Source organism: Sitodiplosis mosellana, unplaced genomic scaffold, assembly GCF_009176505.1.
Source record: "Sitodiplosis mosellana isolate CC-2019 unplaced genomic scaffold, AAFC_SMos_1.0 Smas_scaffold_3, whole genome shotgun sequence".
Lineage (NCBI taxonomy): Eukaryota > Metazoa > Arthropoda > Insecta > Diptera > Cecidomyiidae > Sitodiplosis > Sitodiplosis mosellana.
The window spans coordinates 10,088,386-10,109,781 of NW_022595246.1; the positions used below are offsets into that span (position 1 = coordinate 10,088,386).

A 21,396-nucleotide genomic window follows, 5' to 3' on the forward strand; every position below is an offset into this window, starting at 1 on the left:
TTGCTTCATAGGATCACCCATTTTATTCAATAATATTGAAATATTAGATGTGACAAGCTATTATGGTTTAAGTGCAGTGAGTCCTATCGATGTGTTTTCTTTCAAGCAACTAAAGACATTGACCGTAAAGTGCTGGTCTGATGAACCGGAAATTTGGTTGGATTTCGTATTAGAACATCCAACAATAGAACGACTTGAAATTGGTATTATAGGTATTTGGTTTATGTATGAAGAGATGTTTGAACAAATACGCCGAAAACTGAACATAGTTAGACAAAAAACGAAATTTATTTCGTTACAATTAAACGGTTTTACATTCTATTCATTTCGAAGCAACACGTTGAAGCTACTGAAATTTTTAGCAGCCCAAAAGTGGTTCAATAAGGTTTCTGTAATGTTTAGTCTTCCAAGAAGGAGAGGACCCAATAATTTATTCAAAGATTTATCCGCAATGGAAGTTTTCACAACGAAAATTTCGCAAATTTGTGAAAAAACATCGAAATTAAAATCATTTATGAAAATCTATAAAATTAAAAAGTACATTCTATCAGATATACCTTATGTTGATTTTGAGAAATGTGAACAATAAAAATAAAATGTACTCATATCCCGTTTTTTTTTTGTTTTGACTTTGAAATCCGATTTGTCGCAAATATTATCCACAGTTCTACTCTATGGCATGGCTATTTGAAAGGTAGGTGTGGTATTATCTTTTCAATTTTTATTTGATTTTATTGAGAGAAAAAAATGCGAAAATGTTTCAAATCCGATTTAAGATCCGATGAAAATTGCAATTTCAATGCAGCTTGTTGTTTGAGCTGTCACTTGCGAGCACTGACAAACAGTGTGACCACCGATACCAACCGAAAACCAAATATGTGTTGAATATGTGAACCTACATCAATTCAATATCACGTTTGACACAAAGAAACTGAAATCGTACAGCGACCAGTGTAAATGAAACCAAAATAGTATTTCTGAAGAATTTTCCCATTAACGTTTCCGTTCGGTTCTAACGACACAATCAGTCTAGCCCAATCTGTAGATGTGTTTTTTCTTGTAAATTGTGATTGGTGTAAGTAATCATTGGATCGTATTGAAAATTCCGTGACTTATGAGTCATATTTATCGTATTACGTTTTTTTTCTGGGTTTTGGCAGTCAGGGTGAAATTGTTGTTGTTGTTGTCGTTTCCTTGTGTCACATCTACTGCCAGTGTATGATGCATATATACACAAAAGATCACGTCATTCTACTAATTAAACTACAGAACGATACATTTTCAACATATCGTATCGATCTGCCTGAATTTGGATTCCATCGTTTTTGTTTGACTTGTAACCCTTTTATTTAGACATTTCTGGTAAATCTTCTATTAAATTTCCAATGCATTCACGCGAATTTGTATTTTAAATGCAATTTCAAAGCTGCATTTGTGTTTAATTCAGTGAAAAAATAACCTTGGATTTCAGTGTTGTTTTGAATGTCGTCATCAATTGCACATACCGATAAAAATGTCCACATTATAATTTACATTTTGTGATTTTGCATAGAAATTTAGCTTTGGTTTTGATAAAAAACGAATAATTTTTTCTTTAATTTCGTATTTTTGTTCCTTCAGATAAACGTCAAACAGAGACACCATGGCGAATTCAAGTACGCTCCAAAAAGCCATCGATTTAGTAACGAAAGCAACCGAAGAGGATAAAAACAAAAATTATGCAGAAGCATTAAGATTATATGAGCATGGTGTGGAGTATTTTTTACATGCAATTAAATGTAAGTGAACGAGTGCACACAGAGGATTTACTTGAAATGACGCATTACTTTGTTTCGAAACGAACGGGCAATATCTTTGTGTTGTATTTGACGTGTTTGTTTTGTTTTGGTTTTTTTCTGTAGATGAAGCGCAGGGTGACAAAGCAAAAGATTCAATCCGTGCGAAATGTTTGCAATACTTGGATCGAGCGGAAAAGTTGAAGGAATATTTGGCCAAGGGCAAAAAGAAGCCAATTAAAGATGGAGAAAGTTCTTCCAAAGATGGCGAAAAGAAAAGTGACGAGGAATCGGATTCGGATGATCCGGAGAAGAAAAAAATGCAGAACAAATTGGAGGGCGCTATTGTCATTGAAAAACCAAATGTCAAATGGTCGGACGTGGCCGGTTTAGAAGGAGCCAAAGAAGCACTCAAAGAAGCCGTCATTCTGCCGATCAAATTCCCGCATCTATTCACGGGCAAACGAATTCCATGGAAGGGAATTTTGTTGTTTGGCGTAAGTTTTTACCATTTTTTTCTGAGAATGGATCAATTGTCTTATGATTTACTGTAACAGTAATTTCATAACATGATAAAATTTTCCATTTATGGTCATTTTTCAAACTCAACCATTTTTTGTTCTCTTTCCACAGCCACCCGGTACGGGTAAATCATACCTCGCCAAGGCCGTCGCAACTGAAGCAAATAATTCGACCTTCTTCTCTGTGTCCAGTTCGGATTTGGTGTCGAAATGGCTGGGTGAATCGGAAAAATTGGTGAGAAACTTGTTTGAATTGGCTCGACAACATAAGCCCAGCATCATTTTCATCGATGAAGTCGATTCGTTATGTTCATCGCGTTCGGACAACGAAAGTGAGAGTGCACGTCGTATCAAGACCGAGTTTCTTGTTCAAATGCAAGGTGTTGGCAATGATATGGATGGTATTTTGGTACTTGGTGCCACGAATATTCCATGGGTCTTAGATTCAGCTATTCGACGACGTTTCGAAAAGCGAATCTTCATTCCACTGCCAGAAGAGCACGCTCGTTTGGTTATGTTCAAAATTCACTTGGGCAACACATCGCATGTACTCTCCGAAGACGATTTGAAAGAATTAGCAAAAAATACCGACGGCTACTCAGGAGCAGATATTTCGATCGTAGTACGAGATGCTCTCATGCAACCGGTGCGAAAAGTACAAACTGCAACACATTTCAAGGTGAGACTTCTACACACTTACACACATGAATGTGACACCCAGATTATTGTGTCCGAAATTTTGAAAGAATAATTTGTTTGAGAGATTCAAAGATGTTTCTAACTCTTGTTAAGAGGTTGAGATGATTACAACCGTCTACAATAAAAAAAAATCTTTAAATTCCTTAGCTATGTTTCTAATCGACTTATTTACTCATTTTCAGACCGTACGTGGTCCTTCGCCTCTAGATAAAACACGGATTGTCGATGATTTAGTCACGCCATGTTCGCCTGGTGACCCAGGGGCATTTGAAATGACTTGGATGGATGTGCCTGGAGATAAACTCTTCGAACCGCCTGTGACAATGGTAAGTTTATCCTCATAGTTTCTTATTTTTAAGCTCAGTGCAATGAATCGAATTAACACACAATTTCTTCATATTCCAGAGCGACATGATGAAGTCGTTGTCACGTACTAAACCAACCGTAAATGATGAAGATTTGAAGAAGCTCCAGAAATTCACAGACGATTTTGGTCAAGAGGGTTAATGAATGTGCGTCGGTCCAGGCTGTCAGCTGATTTCTGTTGCAGCGGACGTATCACATTATTTGATTTGAATTGATTACGATTATGATAAATGTAATTATTATTTTTTTTTTGCTCTTTTTCCATATTGTTTAAACTTATTCACTAAAGAAACAATAAAATGAACAAAATTAACGACAACAACAAAGTGCTGTTCAGCAAATGCTTTGGTATAAAAAAGAAAGGTCGTGAGATGTATGTATTTTAATGAATGAAACAAACGATTATACATTCAAATCAAAACAAACCTACTTATTACATAGTTTTTGTCACTTTTCTGTTATTAAAGTCTTCATTTAATTTGATAATTTGTAAAAAAAAAAGATGAATTTTCATTTCGTAGTTGAAACAATAATTTGTTTCATAGACTAAATTTTTGGATGATTCCGTTTATTTGAATGGAAATAAGGTAAATTGTCTTAAATTTGGAGAAAAGAAAATTTTGTTTTGAAACTTGGTGCACATTTCAAAACAATTGATAAAATTCATTGAATATTCCATTGAAGACTGTGTTAAAATCGCAAACATACGGAAGAAGAAACCAAAAGAATGGTACGAAAATCAAAGATGTTCAGAAAAAAAAACATGCAAAAACGGTTTGTCATAAAGCCAATCATTGTGAATAAGAAGAAAATGCTTCGCATATTTGTGACAAATTGTGCGGCACATAGAATGGAGCGTTCACAACATCATTGAGACTATCGAAATTCCAGTGAGTGAACGAGCGCACACACGCACACAACAAAGCAAGAGAATTCAATCCTAAAAAATAAATCATGTGCCTATGGTAGTGTCTACCAACAGAAACCGAATGGTAGTCCCTCACATATCGATGTACAGCTCGGCTTATGCTCTCTGTGTTGATCTGTGATTAGTGCAAACACAGCATTTGAACATGTATGCGTATCGAGTGGTCGATGTGTTGTGTCCGTGTAAAACAAGATCAGGTACAGAGAAAAAACCTTAACTCTCTCGTCGTTCGTCCAAGATATATATTCAGTATGACTCAATAAGCTAAGCGTAAGCGACACAGCATCAAACGTGCTGCTGTTTGTGCGATTGATTTTTTTCTCGTTTCGTGTGTGTTTTTATTGTTGTTGTTATTGTAATTTCATATTAAAATATTCGATTTATCTCTTTCGCATTGGCTCTCGCTCTCTCATTGTCAATTCACGTCGTAGGAGAGGTGATCTTGTCAAAAAAAAAAACTAAAGACATATTTGTTCCAGCCATTCGCGCTGGTGTTGTGTGTTATTTTCATGATAACTTGTCAACAAGTGAAATAAAAAGTGAGCATTCTTTATTTGTTTTTTACATAAATCCAATTGATGGATTTGGTGAAGAAGACATAAACCAGACGCGCATACACGAAACAATTTTCCAGCAAGTTAAAGTAAAGTGCAAGACGATTTTTACACAGTGTCTGTGTGCTAAGTCAATTTGTGGATTCCTAGTAAAAGATCGATAAGCATCTAAGGAAATATTTCGTTTCGAGTGCAAGCCATTGAAGAACGAAACAAAAAAAACGATAGACCGAATCAAGAACGAAAAGGTATTTGTAAGAAAAACGGGAAGGAAATAAAACAGAACATGTACGTGAAAAAAAAGGCGGAAAGAACGAAAGAAAAGAGAATGCCACACACATGCAACACACGAATTATCTCTTTCTCTTTCACCTCCATTCAGTTGACCGTTTGTGTTTGTTTAGTGCGCGCTGCATCGATCTCATTTGAGGATACATCGATTACGATTGTTGTTGGTTTTTATGCGTTTTTTTTTCTTCAATGGAATGTTCCGAATGAATCTTTCTCTCTGTTTGTGTGCTTGCTTCTTTTTATTGGTCTTTTTGTTTTGTCAATCTCTCTCTCTCTCTCTCTCTCTCTCTCTCACACACAAACAGCCAGCATTTAGTGCGTGTAATCGTCTGAGTGTGGCGCTTAGTTTTCTATTTCTTTCATAGATTGGTTTCTTTCCTTTCTTTTTTTTCGTTCATAAACTTATCAAGGGATTTTCAGATTCATGTCGAGTTACATCAAATTCGATGAATCATTCGTCCTTAGAAGATACCGTTTTTTCCTGATTATTCTGGACTGGATATTGAGAAATCCATTCGAAAATCATCAATTTATCATCGATACAACTCGACACAAGCTCAACTGAGCAGTCTTTGATTCATAGAGATTAAAACCTAATCCAAAGAGAGCAGAACAAGAATCAAGTGACACACACAATTTGTACATAGATCTCGTGCTGAACAACGCTACGCTCACTGCTTTAATTAACTCATAAGCGTGGAGAACGACTTTGACTTGTTAATTGATCAGAATTGTTTATGTCTGTAACGACTGCGTCTTTTACGATTCAATTCAACATTCACTTCCAATGAATATATGGCTTCTAATTGCTTCGTGTCGTGAACTCCACTTTGAAAATTTCCTTCACGGAAAGAGATCCAATGTATTCCGTATTAAAGTTGAAGCAATTTCGAAAAGTGAAATCATTTAAAATTGAATACGTTTCTTTTTTCTCAATTTTGTCTATTGAATATGATGGAAAACTATTACAATACTGTTGAAATGGAAATATGATGATGGGTCAATTTGGATAGAAATATGTGTGGAATATGCATTTGATGTTTATATTTCGATTTTTCTCCACATTCTTAAGTCGATTTCGAAGAGATCACCACAATTATATCCACTTTGAATCGTTTTGCCTCAACAAATTGTTCAATCTTCACAGTAAAAACCATCATACAAAAAAGGCAAAATCATTTGCTTTGTAAACGGAATTCTAATTGCAAATTTCTTCTTTCCACAGCAAAATAATGGCTACGAATTACAATAGGATATTTGGTTTGTCGGCATTAACCGCGCTGCTGCTCATCATTTCCGTGCAGTTATCTTATTCGTGCAACGAACAAGTATGCGCATCCATCGTATCCAAATGCATGCTGACACAGAGCTGTAAATGTGATAGCAAGAACTACTCCTGTTGCACGGAATGTTTCAAGTGCTTGGGCCATTTACAATTGGAGTGCTGCAGTTGCTTGGGTAAGTTGAGACACTCAACTAGAGACTCTCTAGAAGAGAGTGAATTGATTTGATATAAAATGATATGAGTAGCTGTAGAATTTAGTCAATTCATCATATGTTGAGTCATTATTTAACCGAGTGTTTTTTCCTCTTCAGCAAGATGTCTTGTTTCAAATCTTTTAAAAAACAGAAATTTCACTCATGGATTAATCTTTTCTATTCCGATTTCAGAAATGTGTCCAAAACCAACGGAAACACGAAATGTATCGCGTCAGTCGCACATTGAAGATTTGGAAGGGATTCCAGGACTATTCAAGGCACTCACCGAAGAATCGGACGAGGACGAAGATAAATGGACAACATTCACATTTCCAGTTGATTTTCAAACGGTTTTGGTGAGCCCAAAAGGAGAAAAGCCATTCAAATATATTCTGCGTAAGTTGACTGAAAATCAATGTTTGCGCCAACACGCACCCATTGACATTAAACGAATATTCAATGTTTTGTACTTTCGTTTACAGAATCTGCAGATTCCACTCTGGACACATCGCTTAAGAGCAGAGAGGAGATTGTAACACATAACTGCACGGTGGTTTACATGTCACAGTGTTTATCATCGAACAAGTGCAAACAAAACTGTGAGAGCATGGGTGCAACCAGCTATCGGTAAGATTCAAACCAAATCCTCTATTGAGGCGGAAACAACTCTTAAATTGAGCAAGCAATAAATAAAACGAATGGAATCAAATACTATTTTGCCTTTCAGATGGTTCTACGATGGCTGTTGTGAATGTGTCGGATCGACCTGCATCAATTATGGCATCAAAGAGAGTCGATGTTCACAGTGTCCGGAGACAAAAGATATCGATCTACTGGATGAATTGCCGTCAGACGATGAACTTGATTTTGGCGAGAATCACCTTTAATTTGAATTAATTGACACATTTTTTGTTTAGGTGTTTAGATTTCGGCCAATTTATATGTAAATTGTATGAATACATTGAGTTTATGTAATAATTTTCTTTTTTCGATGCCAGAAAAAGAACATTGTAAGAGAGACAAGCTTATTTTTACAGTAGAAATAATTTGAAACGAAAAATATGTGAAATAAATGACGATATAAAGAAGAAGAAGAAGGGAAAATTGGTGTTTTCATTGGATGAGATTGTGTTTAGATAAGCGGAAAAAACAGGGGAAAAAAATGCAAAGGCCAAAAGTCAGAATCAAAAGCAATACGAAAGAAAAATGAAAATACCGATTTTAATTTGTGTGCATAACGATCACACGGTAAGTGCTTGTTCAGCAAACGGTGTTTTTTCAGTCGAGTGTTAATTTGCACACACACACATCGCTCCAATTCAAGCGATGTAATTCATCATTGTCACTCGACTCATTTCTACAAATGCAAATTTTGAATCGGGTTTTATAAATCGAAATCAGTTTGGCTCGGTTGATAATTATGAACAAAAAAGTTGCTAAGTTTACATGTCCATGCATTTATATTCGTATTTCAAAGTAATAATCATCGTTTTTGTCTACTTTTGATTTCAGCAACAATGTGAAAAGCAAGCATAACGTTCGCTCGTTTAATGCTAGGGGGAAAGAACTATTGGTATATTTGCTCTATTAACAAATATTCGCAGGCATTTGCACTGCGTTTCGTTGTGTTATTGTTGTTGTTTTCGTCTGTTGCTCCGTCTCGTTCGTGGCGAGCACGAATGACAGTAGCAAATACGCACATTTCATTGACCGTAACTGCATGCATTCGTGGCTAGTAATTCAGTGCATTGACACGCATTGATACGTATTGATCCAAATTCGGTAGAATATGCGATTATTTACAATATTTATATTTTCATTTATTCAATTCTTTCCCCCTTAGTTTAATGTGTCGACCAATGATTAAAGTACAAAACGAACGGAAACAAACTGCCAATAAAGCACTTTACATGTACATTTGTTTCCATTTGCATCTCACACTCTGAACGGCTTTATTGCACTGAAATCAAATCGCTAGTTATTCCACACTGGATTCCCGACTAAATCACATCGTTGCTGCAAGTGTTATAAATAGATTTGGTGCTGGAATTTTTTTTCAAACAAATAGTGCAGTGAAGAGATTCTGATGAAATAATTGGAGCGCTACATGAATTTTTAATTCATTTTTTCTATTGAGCTTTGAACAAGTTTCGAATGTAATGATCAAAATGATTCCAATAATGACTTTTTTCTATTTCTGTTAATTGGAAATTGTAATTGCATTTAATCAGAATCTCAATTAATCGGAAATTAGTTTGAATCGTTACAATTACTTGAAAGTTTTCTGACGTGCCTCGGATGACTATGAAATGGGTTTGCTGAAAAGACAATTTCGATTTTTGATACGAATACGGACACGTGCAAATGAATCTAGATGAAAAACTAATTTCATTCTTGTGGCAAAAATTTAATTAGAAATTATTTGATCCGTTTTGAAAAGAAATTGTTCGAGCCAGTTGAATGAAAATTCCTAAGAAAATTCTTCTTTTATCGAATTAAGTGTAAAGCTTGACAAATATTTCATTTTTCAAATTTGTTCTCAAATTCTGCATAATATTCGTGTGATCTAGAGTAGCTAAATGAGTTAAAATAATGAGAAAAAAAGTAAAATCGTCTCAAATAAAATGCATCGGTGGTAGTTTAAACGACTGAATAAATACATTTTAATAAGAACTTTGGTGTGAATGATGCCACGCAATTAATTAAATTGAGTTCATTCTTTTGAGAGTGCCTAGAATAATTTTCTACTTTATCAACGGTTGCTAATCCGTGCTGAGGTCGGAATCCTTGTGCAATTTGATTTTGTTGACAAATTACGGTGTTTGCGCCAATAGCTTCAATGTATTCCGTGTTTATTACCTTCGCCCGAAGTTTTATGAATGAAAAGCAAACCAAAACAATAGAGCAGAAGGTCAAACGGCGTCTGCGCACTAGAGCTACTGCCTAACAAGTGACGGCTTTCAACATCCCCCTTACATTGCTTGCACACGAGATGAAAATAGATTTTTTTTCCATTCAAAGCATCAGTACAAAAATGGTCGCTTATTCGAACACATCGATTTTGTTGCAACACTTGTCTACATCATCCGTGCAAAATAATTCCAGACAAACAAGCAGCTCAGCTCGTTTTGTGTGCATTTCGTGAATTTCTGCTTTGGTAAGTGAATTTCAATCAGTTCAATTGCATTCGCGACATCATTTGTGTCATTCAAGTGTTTTTATTTCGCAACTCAATATCTCATCTCAATCTTGACAACACTACTTGAAACGGGCAAACAAACACACACACACACTAAGTGTGTGGAATAATTCCGTAGGGAAAAAAAGTGTGAAAAATCGTCATCATGACGTTGTGCAAAAAGATAAAGATTGCATTTATTACAGCGTTAGAAAGCTTTTCCCATATGGTTGAGCATGGTTGAATCGAAGAAAAATACGTTTATGGAAATTTGATGTGCGAATCAAGAGCAGGAGTATGAGAGAATGACGTAATTCCCTGTCCATTCATATGTTACTGACGTTCATATTGACGTTGGCTTTTCTTTCCCGTGTTCGCACTCGAATCGTGTTCGTCACCTACCAAAAGAAAACTCATCCATATCCAAGTTCCGTACAAATGGATTTTATTACATTTCCACTCGTTTTTATGTCTTTGTTGTGCTCCATCCACAAATGGAATACCATCAAGCGAAAATGAATCATATTCACACACGATATGAAGAGTGATGCATTCATCCAACTAACAATTGATAACAATTACTTAACAGCTCGCCAAATCAATCATTTAAATGTACTCATAACGTTTTCCATCGAATGCAATGCATTTCATCAAATTACATTTTGTCGTGCACGAAGCACATTCATTCCGTCACAATTGACTCAAGTTTGAAATTGACCAATGCAATCATATGCACCAGAACATAGCGCAGCCATAATTGCACCAACGAAAGGTTAACAAAAGTGCAATCGCACGTTATGACTGATTAATTTGTATATATCAGTCTACATTTCTATTGCGTTTGTGGTCGTTTAAAAATAGACAATTGATCAGTATAATTTTAAGTGGAAACGCAACTTGACATTACCTCCGCACTGTGGGTGTGATAACAAGGGCGTGTTAACACTGTAGCCAATTTTCTGTAATTTAATTTAATTTTATTTTTTATCCTTTCTTCATTTCCGTTTAATTTTTCACTCAATTTCTCTCTTCTTTTCAACAGAAGTTCTTGTAAATTTGTTTAAATGTTAAAGAAAAGTTTCAATTGAAAGAAAAATCTAACACAAAATTGATTCAATTTCAAACGTTGTCATCGAATTTAAAACAATTGAACGAGCTAGACATGAGACTGATTTTTCGCTATCGTGCTTTTTTCGTCGTTTTCAAACATTGTTTATTCGGACAAATAATTGTGGATTAGTTAGAACGTGTGTTATTGCATCTGACATCCGATAGAGAGGCTCAAGGGAAGGTCAAGTGCTACTTGAATTAATGGTTTTCCGATATCAGAGTCCCGGCAACCGTGCCAACTATGATTTCCTGCGTAGTTTCAACTCGAACGCAATTTAGTTTGAAAACCGACTTCTCGTCCCATCGTTGTCTTCTATTTTCATTGAATTTGCCATTGGAATCAAGTATAAGGGTCACTTTTTCAATTTTAAGTTGATTTTAATTGGCAATAACGATAAAACATGGTGATTTTTATTTGAACAAATGATGAAGGACAATGATGAATGGTATTAATTGAAAATGAAGAAAAATCTCCGGGTTGCTTTCCATTGTGTTTGCTGGAAATGTTCATTCAACATTCCATGAATCCCGATGTTCGTTGAACAAACTTTCTACAATGATTGAATTTTGCTAAGTGACAAAGTAAATGAATGTGACAAATGTTCGAGATATGATGGAAAACACAATTTTTTTATTCCGTTCAAATAGGAAAAGTTGAAAATGCTGAACAAGGTTGCGTATTTACCAAACACCTCCACAATTTTTCACTTCCGTCTGTTCAAATGGCGGATACTTTATTGAGTGTAATATCAACTTGATTTTTCTCTGTAAAGTTTTTATTGTGAAAAATTGCGAATAATGCGGGTGCAAGTGAATGTTTTGATTGAAGCGTGTGCTGTAGTGACGTCTAAGGCGATTGTCATAATCCCAATGTAATTTTCTCCAAGTATTTGAGTTTCATGTTTCGTTCGGCAGTTGTTCGTTGCCTTTCTTCCATTTCTTCATTATTTTTCACAATTTTTTCCTCCATCATATCTCAATACAGTTTGACTAAAATAATGAAGTAAATCCCGTTTTCAGATCCCAAAAAGGGATTTTCAGACCAATAAGTGCATATACAAGTGTAGATGGAAAGTAACTAGAGAGAAAAATCCAACTCCAGATTGCAAAATGCTGTCGATTGCAATGTAATAAACTAAATTGTTGATCTTTTTCTGCCGGAAAATGCTGTTGGCTTTGATGCGTGCTCAAGTGAAAGCGTAGTTTTCCATTAGTCGTTTTTTTTTCTCTTCATTATATCACCGCTGTGCACAGTCTCCGGCGGTTATGAAGACGATTCGCAGTCATTGCAATGTAACGAACCACATGTGTTGCCCAACGCAGCCGGTGCAAATTTTGTGTTATGTCATTAAAACCAACTTGGCGTCGGGAGAATAAGCTTTGATACATAATTTTATTACAGAAGAAGAAGAAAAACAAATGTCATTCATAAACTATGTTGAGTGTATTCATGTGAATGTAATTGCGTGATAAAATCCATCTGTGCAAGTTGAGTTATTGGTCGGAATGAGCTTTGGTGTAAATCAAATCCAATGAAATTATGATAATATTTTTCGTATGTAATCGCTGTTTGTATTCAGTTTTTGGTTTGGCGTTCTTGACGAGGTTGCCACTTTGTCCAATGTAGAGATTTACACGACATGGGCACCGTGCCAACGTGAAATGCGCTTGATATTCAAGTTGAAGTTTCCCTGGCCTTTGCTAAAATGCCAAATTCCAGATTTTTTGTTTGCTTCAGTGTTTTCTATTTGGTTTTCAAGTACATTTGTCTGATTTGCATTTTCAAACGGTACACTTCAATCATTCGCGTGAAATAAAATCCTTTCAAATTTCTCTCATTTCAGAAAAACAAACAAAGAAAGTCAAATAGACCAGACATGTCATTCCGTCCAAAGGAGCGTGTACTATCAGCATTGCGAAAACTTTTCCACAAAACATCAGCGAATCGACGGGAGGCGAACATTGCGCCCGCAAACAGTAATAATGCTTCTAAGAGCCCGACAAGGAAATCAAGACGGTAATTACTGATTGCTAATTAAAGCTAAGATGTTATGCAAAATTCGTTTATAACAAATATCCCGTCAAATGTCATTAATTGAAATTTGATTTGAATATTTTAGCGGCATATCACCCAGCACAAGTCAAAAATACCCAAGTAAAGCCAACGACAAAACGATCCGAGCAAAACGACTTATGAAAGAGCTTAAGGAAATTCAACGCTCATCACATTTGCAAAAGAATTCATTTTCGGTGCGCAACACTTTTTCAAATCTTTTTCTTTTGCTTGTGTTTATTCGTTTTCTTTTTCAATTTTTTTTCACTTTATTTCAACTTGTTTCTATTTAATGACGTATCATCATTGATTTCAATGTTTCTAATCGATTTTTTCCTTCTTTGAATTTTAGGTAGAGCTAGTCAATGACAATTTGTTCGAATGGTACGTTCGTGTGCACGACATTGACCCAGAATCCGAATTGGCGTGCGATATGCAAGAGCAGAACATCTCTTGTATCTTGTTGCATTTAATATTTCCGGACAGTTTCCCATTTTTACCGCCGTTTATGCGCGTTGTTGAGCCGAAAATCGAAAAAGGATTTGTGATGAATGGTGGTGCTATATGCATGGAATTATTAACACCGCGTGGATGGGCTAGCGCATATACCGTTGAAGCAGGTAGAAAAAAACTTCATACATAAATACTCAGACAATTTTTCGATTTCAAAACCAAACATGATTTTAATGTGTACAATTGAATTTTACGTTCTTCCAAACGACAACCATAACTAAAACATATGCACAGTTATTATGCAGTTCACCGCTAGTTTATCGAAGGGACGAGCACGAATCGCACGAACGAAAAAATCCAGCAAAGAATTTAGCAAGCAAACCGCAGAAGAGGCGTTCCGGTCATTAGTAAAGACGCATGAAAAATACGGATGGGTTACACCGGCATTGGCAGACGGTTAATAGATGGTGAGTGTTTTATTGCCTCAAAAAGCTTTGTATGATTAGGTTAGGGATATAGTTAGACGTGAAAAGGAGAGCTCTCGATCAAAACCTTCCCAATGATTTTATTGTTTTTTTACGCGGATCTTTTTTTAATCTTTTAACAACTTCTAAGTTCAATATATTGTTTTTTTTTTCATCACTACTTGCTTAATATTCGCTTAATGCCAAATGAATCTTCTTTGTATATTATGATTATTCATAATTTACCATATTTCTAAATTATGTTCTATGTGAATCTGGATAATTAAACTCTTGGTTTATCACATCAAATTCCAAGAATATGATCCAACGTTGCATTGGTTTTACATCTTTGCTCTAATTACACATCTTATCTTTATTCATTCATTCCCTTCGATACGTATACGATAGGAAATGACATCAAAATGTTGAGTACCGCAGTGATATTGATATTTTTCATATTACTCTTGTCCTTCGATGGAGAGAACCATAAATCTTATATTATACAAATCTTTGTGTATTTGCTCTGAACTCATCTAAAACGTTATTCAATTACAATGCATATATTCAACGGTTGTCTAAAAAATAGCCCTAGAAACGTGCAATTTTACAAAAATGTGTTTTCCATTGTTGGACCATTCAACATCCAACTTTCGGTAGAAATGTGAAATTCTTGAAATTTCCAATTAATCCTTATCAATACGATTTTTAGCCATGACCTCAAGTAACTAGCTAATAGTTCTTCGGCTCATGAGCCAGCGTCGGATTTGAGACTGTCGACTTTATTTTGTTATGGTGCCATATTCAATGGTGCATTTCATTGGCATTGCAATTGACCGGTATTTAAATATGAGAACGACAGCAACTGCGAGTTCTTGTTTGATTTGAATTCAAACCGAACGCTTTGCGACCTAATCGTTAGCTGCTGTTAACTTTATTTTGTAGCCAAATTCACGATTGCGTTATTTGTACGATAGCCCATATTGGTAGCCCTCTTCATCATCGCATAATACCATTTCTTTTTTTTGGTATTCTTTACTCTAAGTGAAAATTTAATTCTTGGTGAAGTGTAGCTCGATTCGTTTATAATACGCTGGTTTTTAAAATCATGTTTTATGGAACATAATTAACTAGATAATAGTTCTAGTGTAATCCGAATTTAATCAGAACGCTTTGTGAGATAATCGCTGGCCGCTATTAGCTTCCTTTTGAAGCCAAATTCAAACATTTATAAAGACAAAAAAACATGCAGATAAATACGAATTCCCCTGAGCATAAACTGTTATATTCCTAAGGAAACCATTTCAACAACTGAATTATTTGATATATCATTGTGATTGTTTTTTGTATATTTAACTGAAAAATGCACCAATAACTAAACTTTTCTAAATTCAGCTTTGCATTTTAACGAGGTGCTCTTTTCTTTCCATTGTAACTACATTTTTAGATAACTTGCTTTACAGCTATTTATACTTTCTTAGATGAAGTATCATTCGAGCTCTAAGCTACTATTAGGCTTAGAGTTACGGTTGATGAAGGTGCATTTCAAATCCCAATATTGTAACAATTTATTGCGTTTAATTATCATCAATTGGTTGTTCCACAATAAAGTAAAAATATTGTGTTTAATCCTAAAGTGTGGATATATTCACTTAAATACATTCCAATGAATGTCAATTTTTCACCTTATTGACTCTACTGGAGTCGGTTTAAATTATTGAAATAAATTTAATGCTAACCTGAATGCGTTTCGGACAATGTTGCTGTCCATCAGCAGCAATCACGACTAATTCGTTCAACGGGATTTTCAGCTTCACATGACATGTGGATATATTCCAATTATGCTCCATTTATGGCCAGGAAGGCTGCGATATATCCTTATTCTCTGAACATTGAATGCAACGCATTTAATGTTGTAGTTTTACACTTCTTATTTCATTTTTGTGTTTTTTTTACACAAAAATCCATTACAAATAAGGAACAGCAACATTGCAAGCATCAGCACTTTTACTACTCTGATTACAATTCCTGTATTTGTTTCCTGTTTTATTTTTCTAATACATAAATATTTTCTTATAGAAAAATATATGGTTAAAATATGTTTAATCAATTGCTCAAGCACTCTCGTTTATTACTGTAATGTTATCAAGGATTTAAGCAAGAATCAGTCAAGATCGATCATGAAAGACTATGCGATCCTCTCCGTTTCGAATGTACCGTGTGCCATTACAAAACTGTTCAAAAGCATTGTTTGAAGCTGCACATGCAATCGAAACACGGAGCAAAAAAATCGATCGAATGTGGAATTTGCCGAAAAGAATTCATCGAACAGATTAAACTAAATCGGCATTTGTTATCAAAACATAGCGACCGATTCCCATTCGGATGCTCCAAGTGCTTCGGAAGATACGCAACCGTAGAGGAAAAAGGGGTTCATGAAGATAGCTGTGGCCACCGTCGGTTTCAATGCCATTTGTGTAAAGAATATCGTCGAGACAAACACAAATTGAAGGTACACATGCAAAAAGACCACACAAGAATTTTTAAACGACATATAACATGGCCCAGATACTACAAAGTACTCTGGGAGAACGAGTTAATTTTCAGAGTATGTCTTTTTGGTCAATTTTCAAGTTGAAAATGCGAAAATTACATAATGTTATTTTTTTGTTGTGACGTAAAATAAATGTTTTTGGGTTACAGATATCATTTTCTCCCAATTTGTTCGGGAATTTTTCGCTTTAGCGGCCAAATTTATGTAAATTCATTGAATTTGGAAAATTCCCGATTTCGGTTCATTTTTCCCGCTTTGGAGCTACAAAATTCCCGACTTGAGCTGAAATTGATCTGGGAGGCCTAATTATATGCAAATTCTTGAATTAAATAATAGGTTTTATTCATATTATTATGAAAAAAATTTTCTAAAAAAAGTCAAATCGGGAGAATTTTGACCAATAATCGGGACGGCGGGAATGACGACGAAAATCGGGAAATTCCCGCTTAGAAAGCGGGAATAGGAGGTCTATAATTTATAACCTGTGTGTCATGGCTGTCCATAAGCATAATCTGAATTGTTCTTGATTGTATCCTGGATCCATTGATGGTAATATGGAATGGCACTAAAATAAGCCGGGATTTCTAAGTTCGGTTCTGTTTTTACGGTGTGGCTTAGTATTCCAAGGAGCCGAGTTTGATTTTGATCTTCAATGGTTAGACCTTCCCCCGAATCCCCACCTTCCTTTACGTCTTAAAATTCAAACGAAAACAAAATGGATATTAAAACAAAAATATCGATTTACAAGACAATAATACAATGATAACATACATACCGGTTTGCGTTTCGTTTAAATCGATAGCAGCTATAATATCCTTACAATCATAATCATTAACTGAAATGCTACGACATATCGGGGGATAGGTACTTAGTTGAATTTGTTTTAATAGGCCATCATCGTTGTCAAACCCGTTGAACTGTACATCCAATAAACTATACTATAATTGTAATTACTTATTGATTGATTCATTTATTCATTTTGCCTTTAATTAGGTAGAAAGTTACCATCTGAAAGTTTTTTTTTTGCAAAAAATTGTATAATTTTTTCTTGAAAACCGCAGATTTTCATAAACGATGTCCAAAGATTTTTTGCATGATGATTTCATGTTTCAGTTTTTCTTCAAATATGCTATATTATACTTTGATGATGATTCATTTTATCTCGAAATATTCTTATTCACCTTAATGAATAATTGCAAACAACTTGAAGGAAAAACATGTTGGTGTGGGTCTTCATTGCTTACTTTATTTTATTATCGCTATATCTACAAATGCTTTATTCTTTGAATAATCTTGAAATGTTTTTTTATATAAAAGGTAAAATGGATTTCACCGTGATTTTCCATGATTGCCTGATAAAGATGCACCTAAATATTCTTCCTTTGTTATTTTTTTTCTCATTATTTTGAATGATAAAAATCGAAGAGAAAACATTGGGAAGGTTCGTTGAGAAGCTCAAAGAAAATGTAATGAAAAGCTTTTTGAGGTCGTAACACTTGAACAAAAAATTTAGAATCTAAAACATTTTGAATGGAAATCATATTTATATATATTTATATTTAATCATTTCAAATGGTTACCATACAGTCATCAATTGAAATCAAAACGAAAAGTTGGACAGAAAATAGCCCGAAAATTGTAACATGTTTTGCTTTGAATCGAATGTCGAATACGAGATTGCAGTCGAAGTGCAACGCATCTAATCAGTGCAAAATGTTATCAATGAGACCGAAAGGGTTGAAGCTTGAACTTCGACTGCGTTTGTATAGAATATTGTAGCTTGAATGTAAACTAAAACAAAAATATTCAACACATTTTCAATGTTCAACCCAGCGATTTATTTGAATTTAGTTAAGAGCTCAATTTAGTGTAAACACCATTTGGATAAAACAATAATGAATGTTTAATAAAAATGTATCTGTATAGAAAATGCACAATTTTATTCCACCTTTCGATCGATGGCTAACTTTCAGCGGAATTCCAGAGATGGGTACTGGAATAACGGAAGCCAGTGAGTATTTCAATTCTTTGCCAATGTGTTCAGCGGCCAGTTCAAAATGAAATCGTTGCAGCATTAACACCAATCCAATCTTCGTTTGTATTTTCGCCAATCTCAAACCTAAGAGACATAAAACAATGATAACGTAAAGTGATGAGAATCAACTGAAAGGGCTTAATATTACCGATGCAATTGAAATTCCTTGGCCTGAATCCGAATCGTAGGTACGGTCTTTCTGTGAATGTCTTGGTGCTGCGAATTTCACTGTTGAAAGAAATTTGGAAAGAATTTGTAAGAATAGGGGAACATTGGCTAAGATGGACACCACTTTGAATTTTGGCTATAAAATTTTTATGTTTGCATATTTTTTTAATCTGACAATAGGGTTCGAAAGAGGATGGAAAATGTAAACTTTTTGCCGAAGAGAGTTTTTCTGTTGTAGTGCAAAAAATTTTTTATCGCAAATTTGCCGACCATATAAAAATTGACAAAAAAAAATTCATTGGCTAAGATGGACACCCATACAAATGGTGAAATAAATGAACTGAAAAATGGAAACAACACCTCATTTTTAATGTTCAATCAATTTTTATTGATTTTTATGCCTTTAATACAAGAAATAAAGGTGATTGGTCGTTGAATTTAACGAATTTATCCAATTTTTACATGCAATGTTCGCAAGTATGGGTGTCCATCTTAGCCAATGATTTTTTTTTGTCAATTTTCATATGGTCGGCAAATTTGCGATAAAATTTTTTTTTGCACTACAACAGAAAAACTCTCTTCGGCAAAAAGTTTACATTTTCCATCCTCTTTCGAACCCTATTGTCAGATTAAAAAAATATGCAAACATAAAAATTTTATAGCCAAAATTCAGTTCGCAATGTATGGGTGTCCATCTTAGCCAAGAGACGCCATTTTTTGCATGACGACACAAAAATTTTCGATGATGAAATAACATCAAAATGCATGTTGTACGATGAAATTAGGCTAAAAAACGAAACATTCAATATATTACCTTCCAAAATTGCCGAAAAAAAATTCACTTTGTGATCTTAGCAAAAATGCTAAGGAAAAATTTTCTTACAAAAAATTTCACTCGAAAATTTTTTCACAAGCACAGAGCACGTCTTTTCTCTTCGGAACCACAGCAAAAACTAGTTCATTATGAATCATTAGCATGGCGCTGATCAATTTGACATTTGAACGTCATCTGTCAAAAATTTGACTTGGTGTCCGTCTTAGCCAACTGTCCATCTTAGCCAATGTTCCCCTACGTTGTATGGCAGCTAATTGGCGTTGTTAGTGGCTGAATCTGTTGAAAATGATATTTTCTTTTTGAAAAAAAAACAGCAGATTACCTGTCGATGGAACTACTTTTTCATTTGAATATAAGCAACGGTGGTAAAACGAAGAAAATACCTTGATTATATATATATGAATATTGCGAATGATCTTAAGATCGCGAATCAGCAAAGACGGCCGTAATGCAGCGAAGAAACCATTAAAAATATCGTAATAGATAATTTTTGCAGAATATTCTTTACAAAATTGTCAACAGAAAACACTGGCTTTAAATAGCAAATATTCTTACGCTTCCAGTATGAATATTTGTGACTTACATACAGTTATACACAGCCCATCAAAGTTAGCACCAAACCAACGAAAATTAATACACTCTTTCTTTTCGACAAATAGTTGCTCAACTGTTGGCAACTAAGTTTGTATCGCTTTACAATTGCGAATCAACTAAGAAGTTTCGATGTAAACCAGACTGAATGAACCGAAACTAAGCGAAAAATCTTAATAAATTGAATTTAAATGGATGTACTACGTAATATAGTATCACTTTATTGAGAATACAGATAAAACAGTGAAACCTTCATTTTATGCACGTCGTAAGTATCTTATTCTATTCATTTGGCAACTATGTATTTGTATGATTTAAATAGTACACAATAATATATTAGGTATATATCATTGAAATTGTATACACATATAACCAATTTAGCATCAATTGAGATGTTTTGTAAGTTCAATAAATTGATTGGGTGCAACAAACCATCATCGGTTTGTTTGCTTTCGATTTTTGCATCATTCTAGAAATTTTCCGAGTCAATCAAATCCACATCGAAATCTTTTTATAACAATAGCAATTTGTACTTGATTCGGGTGAATTAATTGTTCCTTTCACAGGAACACGATATCATCTAGCGGGCGAAACGTGGAAAACGGCAACTTTCCATTAATTTGCAAGTAGCACAAGGCCGAAGGATGTTTTTTGTTAAACGATCTGTGGATCATGTGAACATTCATCGCAAAAATTCATAGAGGTAACGCTTAAACAAAACACAGCACTTTTCATCATGTCTTTTTCAAGTTTTTATTTCTGATTATTTGTCATCGATTATGTACAATTCTAGCCATTAATATATTTGTCCATTTCCTTTTCATTAACTCAGTTTTTTGCAGATTCAAATTCAACGATTTTATGGATTGATGAAAACATGATTTCCAACCAGTACTTGGCGGTGTTAAAATGAATGAATACATGATTTTTTTTTTTGCGGGAAAAATCGTAACAAAAAATGGTACAAAATGGAAATTCCGCCTCAAACGATAATAACTTCGTTGAGTATCTCGTTAATTTCTTTTTCTATTTTTTTAAACTTGTTCGCTTGCCTCAATAAAAACAATAATTGGATAAATTTCAAAATGACAAGACATTTTATAAATCGATTTATTTTCAGAAGTAGTCCTGAAAAAAAGCCACCAGTATTCTTGTTAGTATTTTTCTTCTTTTCGGACGATGCTTGGTTCATTTCAATTGCTTGACTCGTGTTCCCTGGTGACATAAACGACTTTATTGTAATGACAGAAGACTGTGGAAAAACACAAACTTTAAATTAGATGCATACCTTTTATGAGCGTTTAAGTAATTCAAGTACCAATTTCTCTCCAAAACTAAACCTACC

General features: G+C 34.5%; 3 protein-coding genes and 1 long non-coding RNA gene across 11 annotated transcripts; 3 read left to right on the forward strand and 1 right to left on the reverse strand.

Moving 5' to 3' along the window:
• The first annotated feature begins 888 nt into the window (after positions 1–888).
• On the forward strand, positions 889–3,687 carry LOC129565650 (vacuolar protein sorting-associated protein 4). 3 transcript variants are annotated; one of them, XM_055440752.1, is made up of 6 exons: positions 889–1,075; positions 1,621–1,778; positions 1,902–2,272; positions 2,409–2,975; positions 3,178–3,321; positions 3,401–3,687. In XM_055440752.1, the coding sequence occupies exons 2-6, from the start codon at positions 1,643–1,645 to the stop codon at positions 3,500–3,502; spliced, it is 1,320 nt and encodes a 439-aa protein (XP_055296727.1). In that variant the 5' UTR covers positions 889–1,075; positions 1,621–1,642; the 3' UTR covers positions 3,503–3,687. The 3 variants fall into 3 exon arrangements, with proteins under 3 accessions (XP_055296727.1, XP_055296724.1, XP_055296726.1); XM_055440749.1 differs by lacking the exon at positions 889–1,075 and adding an exon at positions 1,208–1,362; XM_055440751.1 differs by lacking the exon at positions 889–1,075 and adding an exon at positions 1,225–1,336.
• Positions 3,688–4,417: 730 nt separating this feature from the next.
• LOC129565651 (protein twisted gastrulation-like) lies at positions 4,418–7,717 on the forward strand. Of its 3 annotated transcripts, none has more exons than XM_055440753.1 (5): positions 4,418–5,091; positions 6,360–6,592; positions 6,806–7,009; positions 7,096–7,240; positions 7,341–7,717. In XM_055440753.1, exons 2-5 carry the CDS (start codon positions 6,367–6,369, stop codon positions 7,498–7,500), a joined length of 735 nt encoding a protein of 244 aa, XP_055296728.1. In that variant the 5' UTR covers positions 4,418–5,091; positions 6,360–6,366; the 3' UTR covers positions 7,501–7,717. The 3 variants fall into 3 exon arrangements, with proteins under 3 accessions (XP_055296728.1, XP_055296729.1, XP_055296730.1); XM_055440754.1 differs by having other exon boundaries at positions 4,531–4,828; XM_055440755.1 differs by having other exon boundaries at positions 4,571–4,619.
• Positions 7,718–8,599: 882 nt separating this feature from the next.
• On the forward strand, positions 8,600–21,030 carry LOC129566018 (ubiquitin-conjugating enzyme E2Q-like protein 1). 4 transcript variants are annotated; one of them, XR_008687687.1, is made up of 7 exons: positions 8,600–8,926; positions 12,746–12,918; positions 13,022–13,151; positions 13,307–13,574; positions 13,702–13,874; positions 20,618–20,754; positions 20,884–21,030. XR_008687687.1 is itself a non-coding variant. In XM_055441507.1 (6 exons), the coding sequence occupies exons 1-5, from the start codon at positions 8,912–8,914 to the stop codon at positions 13,866–13,868; spliced, it is 753 nt and encodes a 250-aa protein (XP_055297482.1). In that variant the 5' UTR covers positions 8,600–8,911; the 3' UTR covers positions 13,869–13,874; positions 18,349–18,532. The 4 variants fall into 4 exon arrangements, 3 of the variants coding, with proteins under 3 accessions (XP_055297482.1, XP_055297481.1, XP_055297483.1); XM_055441507.1 differs by lacking the exons at positions 20,618–20,754; positions 20,884–21,030 and adding an exon at positions 18,349–18,532; XM_055441506.1 differs by lacking the exons at positions 20,618–20,754; positions 20,884–21,030 and adding an exon at positions 18,010–18,352 and having other exon boundaries at positions 8,602–8,926.
• LOC129566020 (uncharacterized) lies at positions 18,406–20,314 on the reverse strand. Its single transcript, XR_008687688.1, has 3 exons — positions 19,844–20,314; positions 18,606–18,685; positions 18,406–18,541 (listed from the first exon to the last, which is right to left on the reverse strand). It is a non-coding gene; the product is annotated as an uncharacterized LOC129566020 (long non-coding RNA).
• Positions 21,031–21,396: the final 366 nt, after the last annotated feature.

Coding starts and splice junctions, on each gene's coding strand:
- LOC129565650 (XM_055440752.1), top strand. CDS start 1,643: ATGGCGAATTCAAGTACGCTCCAAAAAGCCATCGATTTAGTAACGAAA. Junction 1,779..1,901: donor TTTTTTACATGCAATTAAAT/GTAAGTGAACGA, acceptor TTTTTTCTGTAG/ATGAAGCGCAGGGTGACAAA. Junction 2,976..3,177: donor AAACTGCAACACATTTCAAG/GTGAGACTTCTA, acceptor ACTCATTTTCAG/ACCGTACGTGGTCCTTCGCC.
- LOC129565651 (XM_055440753.1), top strand. CDS start 6,367: ATGGCTACGAATTACAATAGGATATTTGGTTTGTCGGCATTAACCGCG. Junction 7,010..7,095: donor GCCATTCAAATATATTCTGC/GTAAGTTGACTG, acceptor TTTCGTTTACAG/AATCTGCAGATTCCACTCTG. Junction 7,241..7,340: donor ATGGGTGCAACCAGCTATCG/GTAAGATTCAAA, acceptor TTTGCCTTTCAG/ATGGTTCTACGATGGCTGTT.
- LOC129566018 (XM_055441507.1), top strand. Junction 12,919..13,021: donor CCGACAAGGAAATCAAGACG/GTAATTACTGAT, acceptor TGAATATTTTAG/CGGCATATCACCCAGCACAA. Junction 13,575..13,701: donor CGCATATACCGTTGAAGCAG/GTAGAAAAAAAC, acceptor ACATATGCACAG/TTATTATGCAGTTCACCGCT.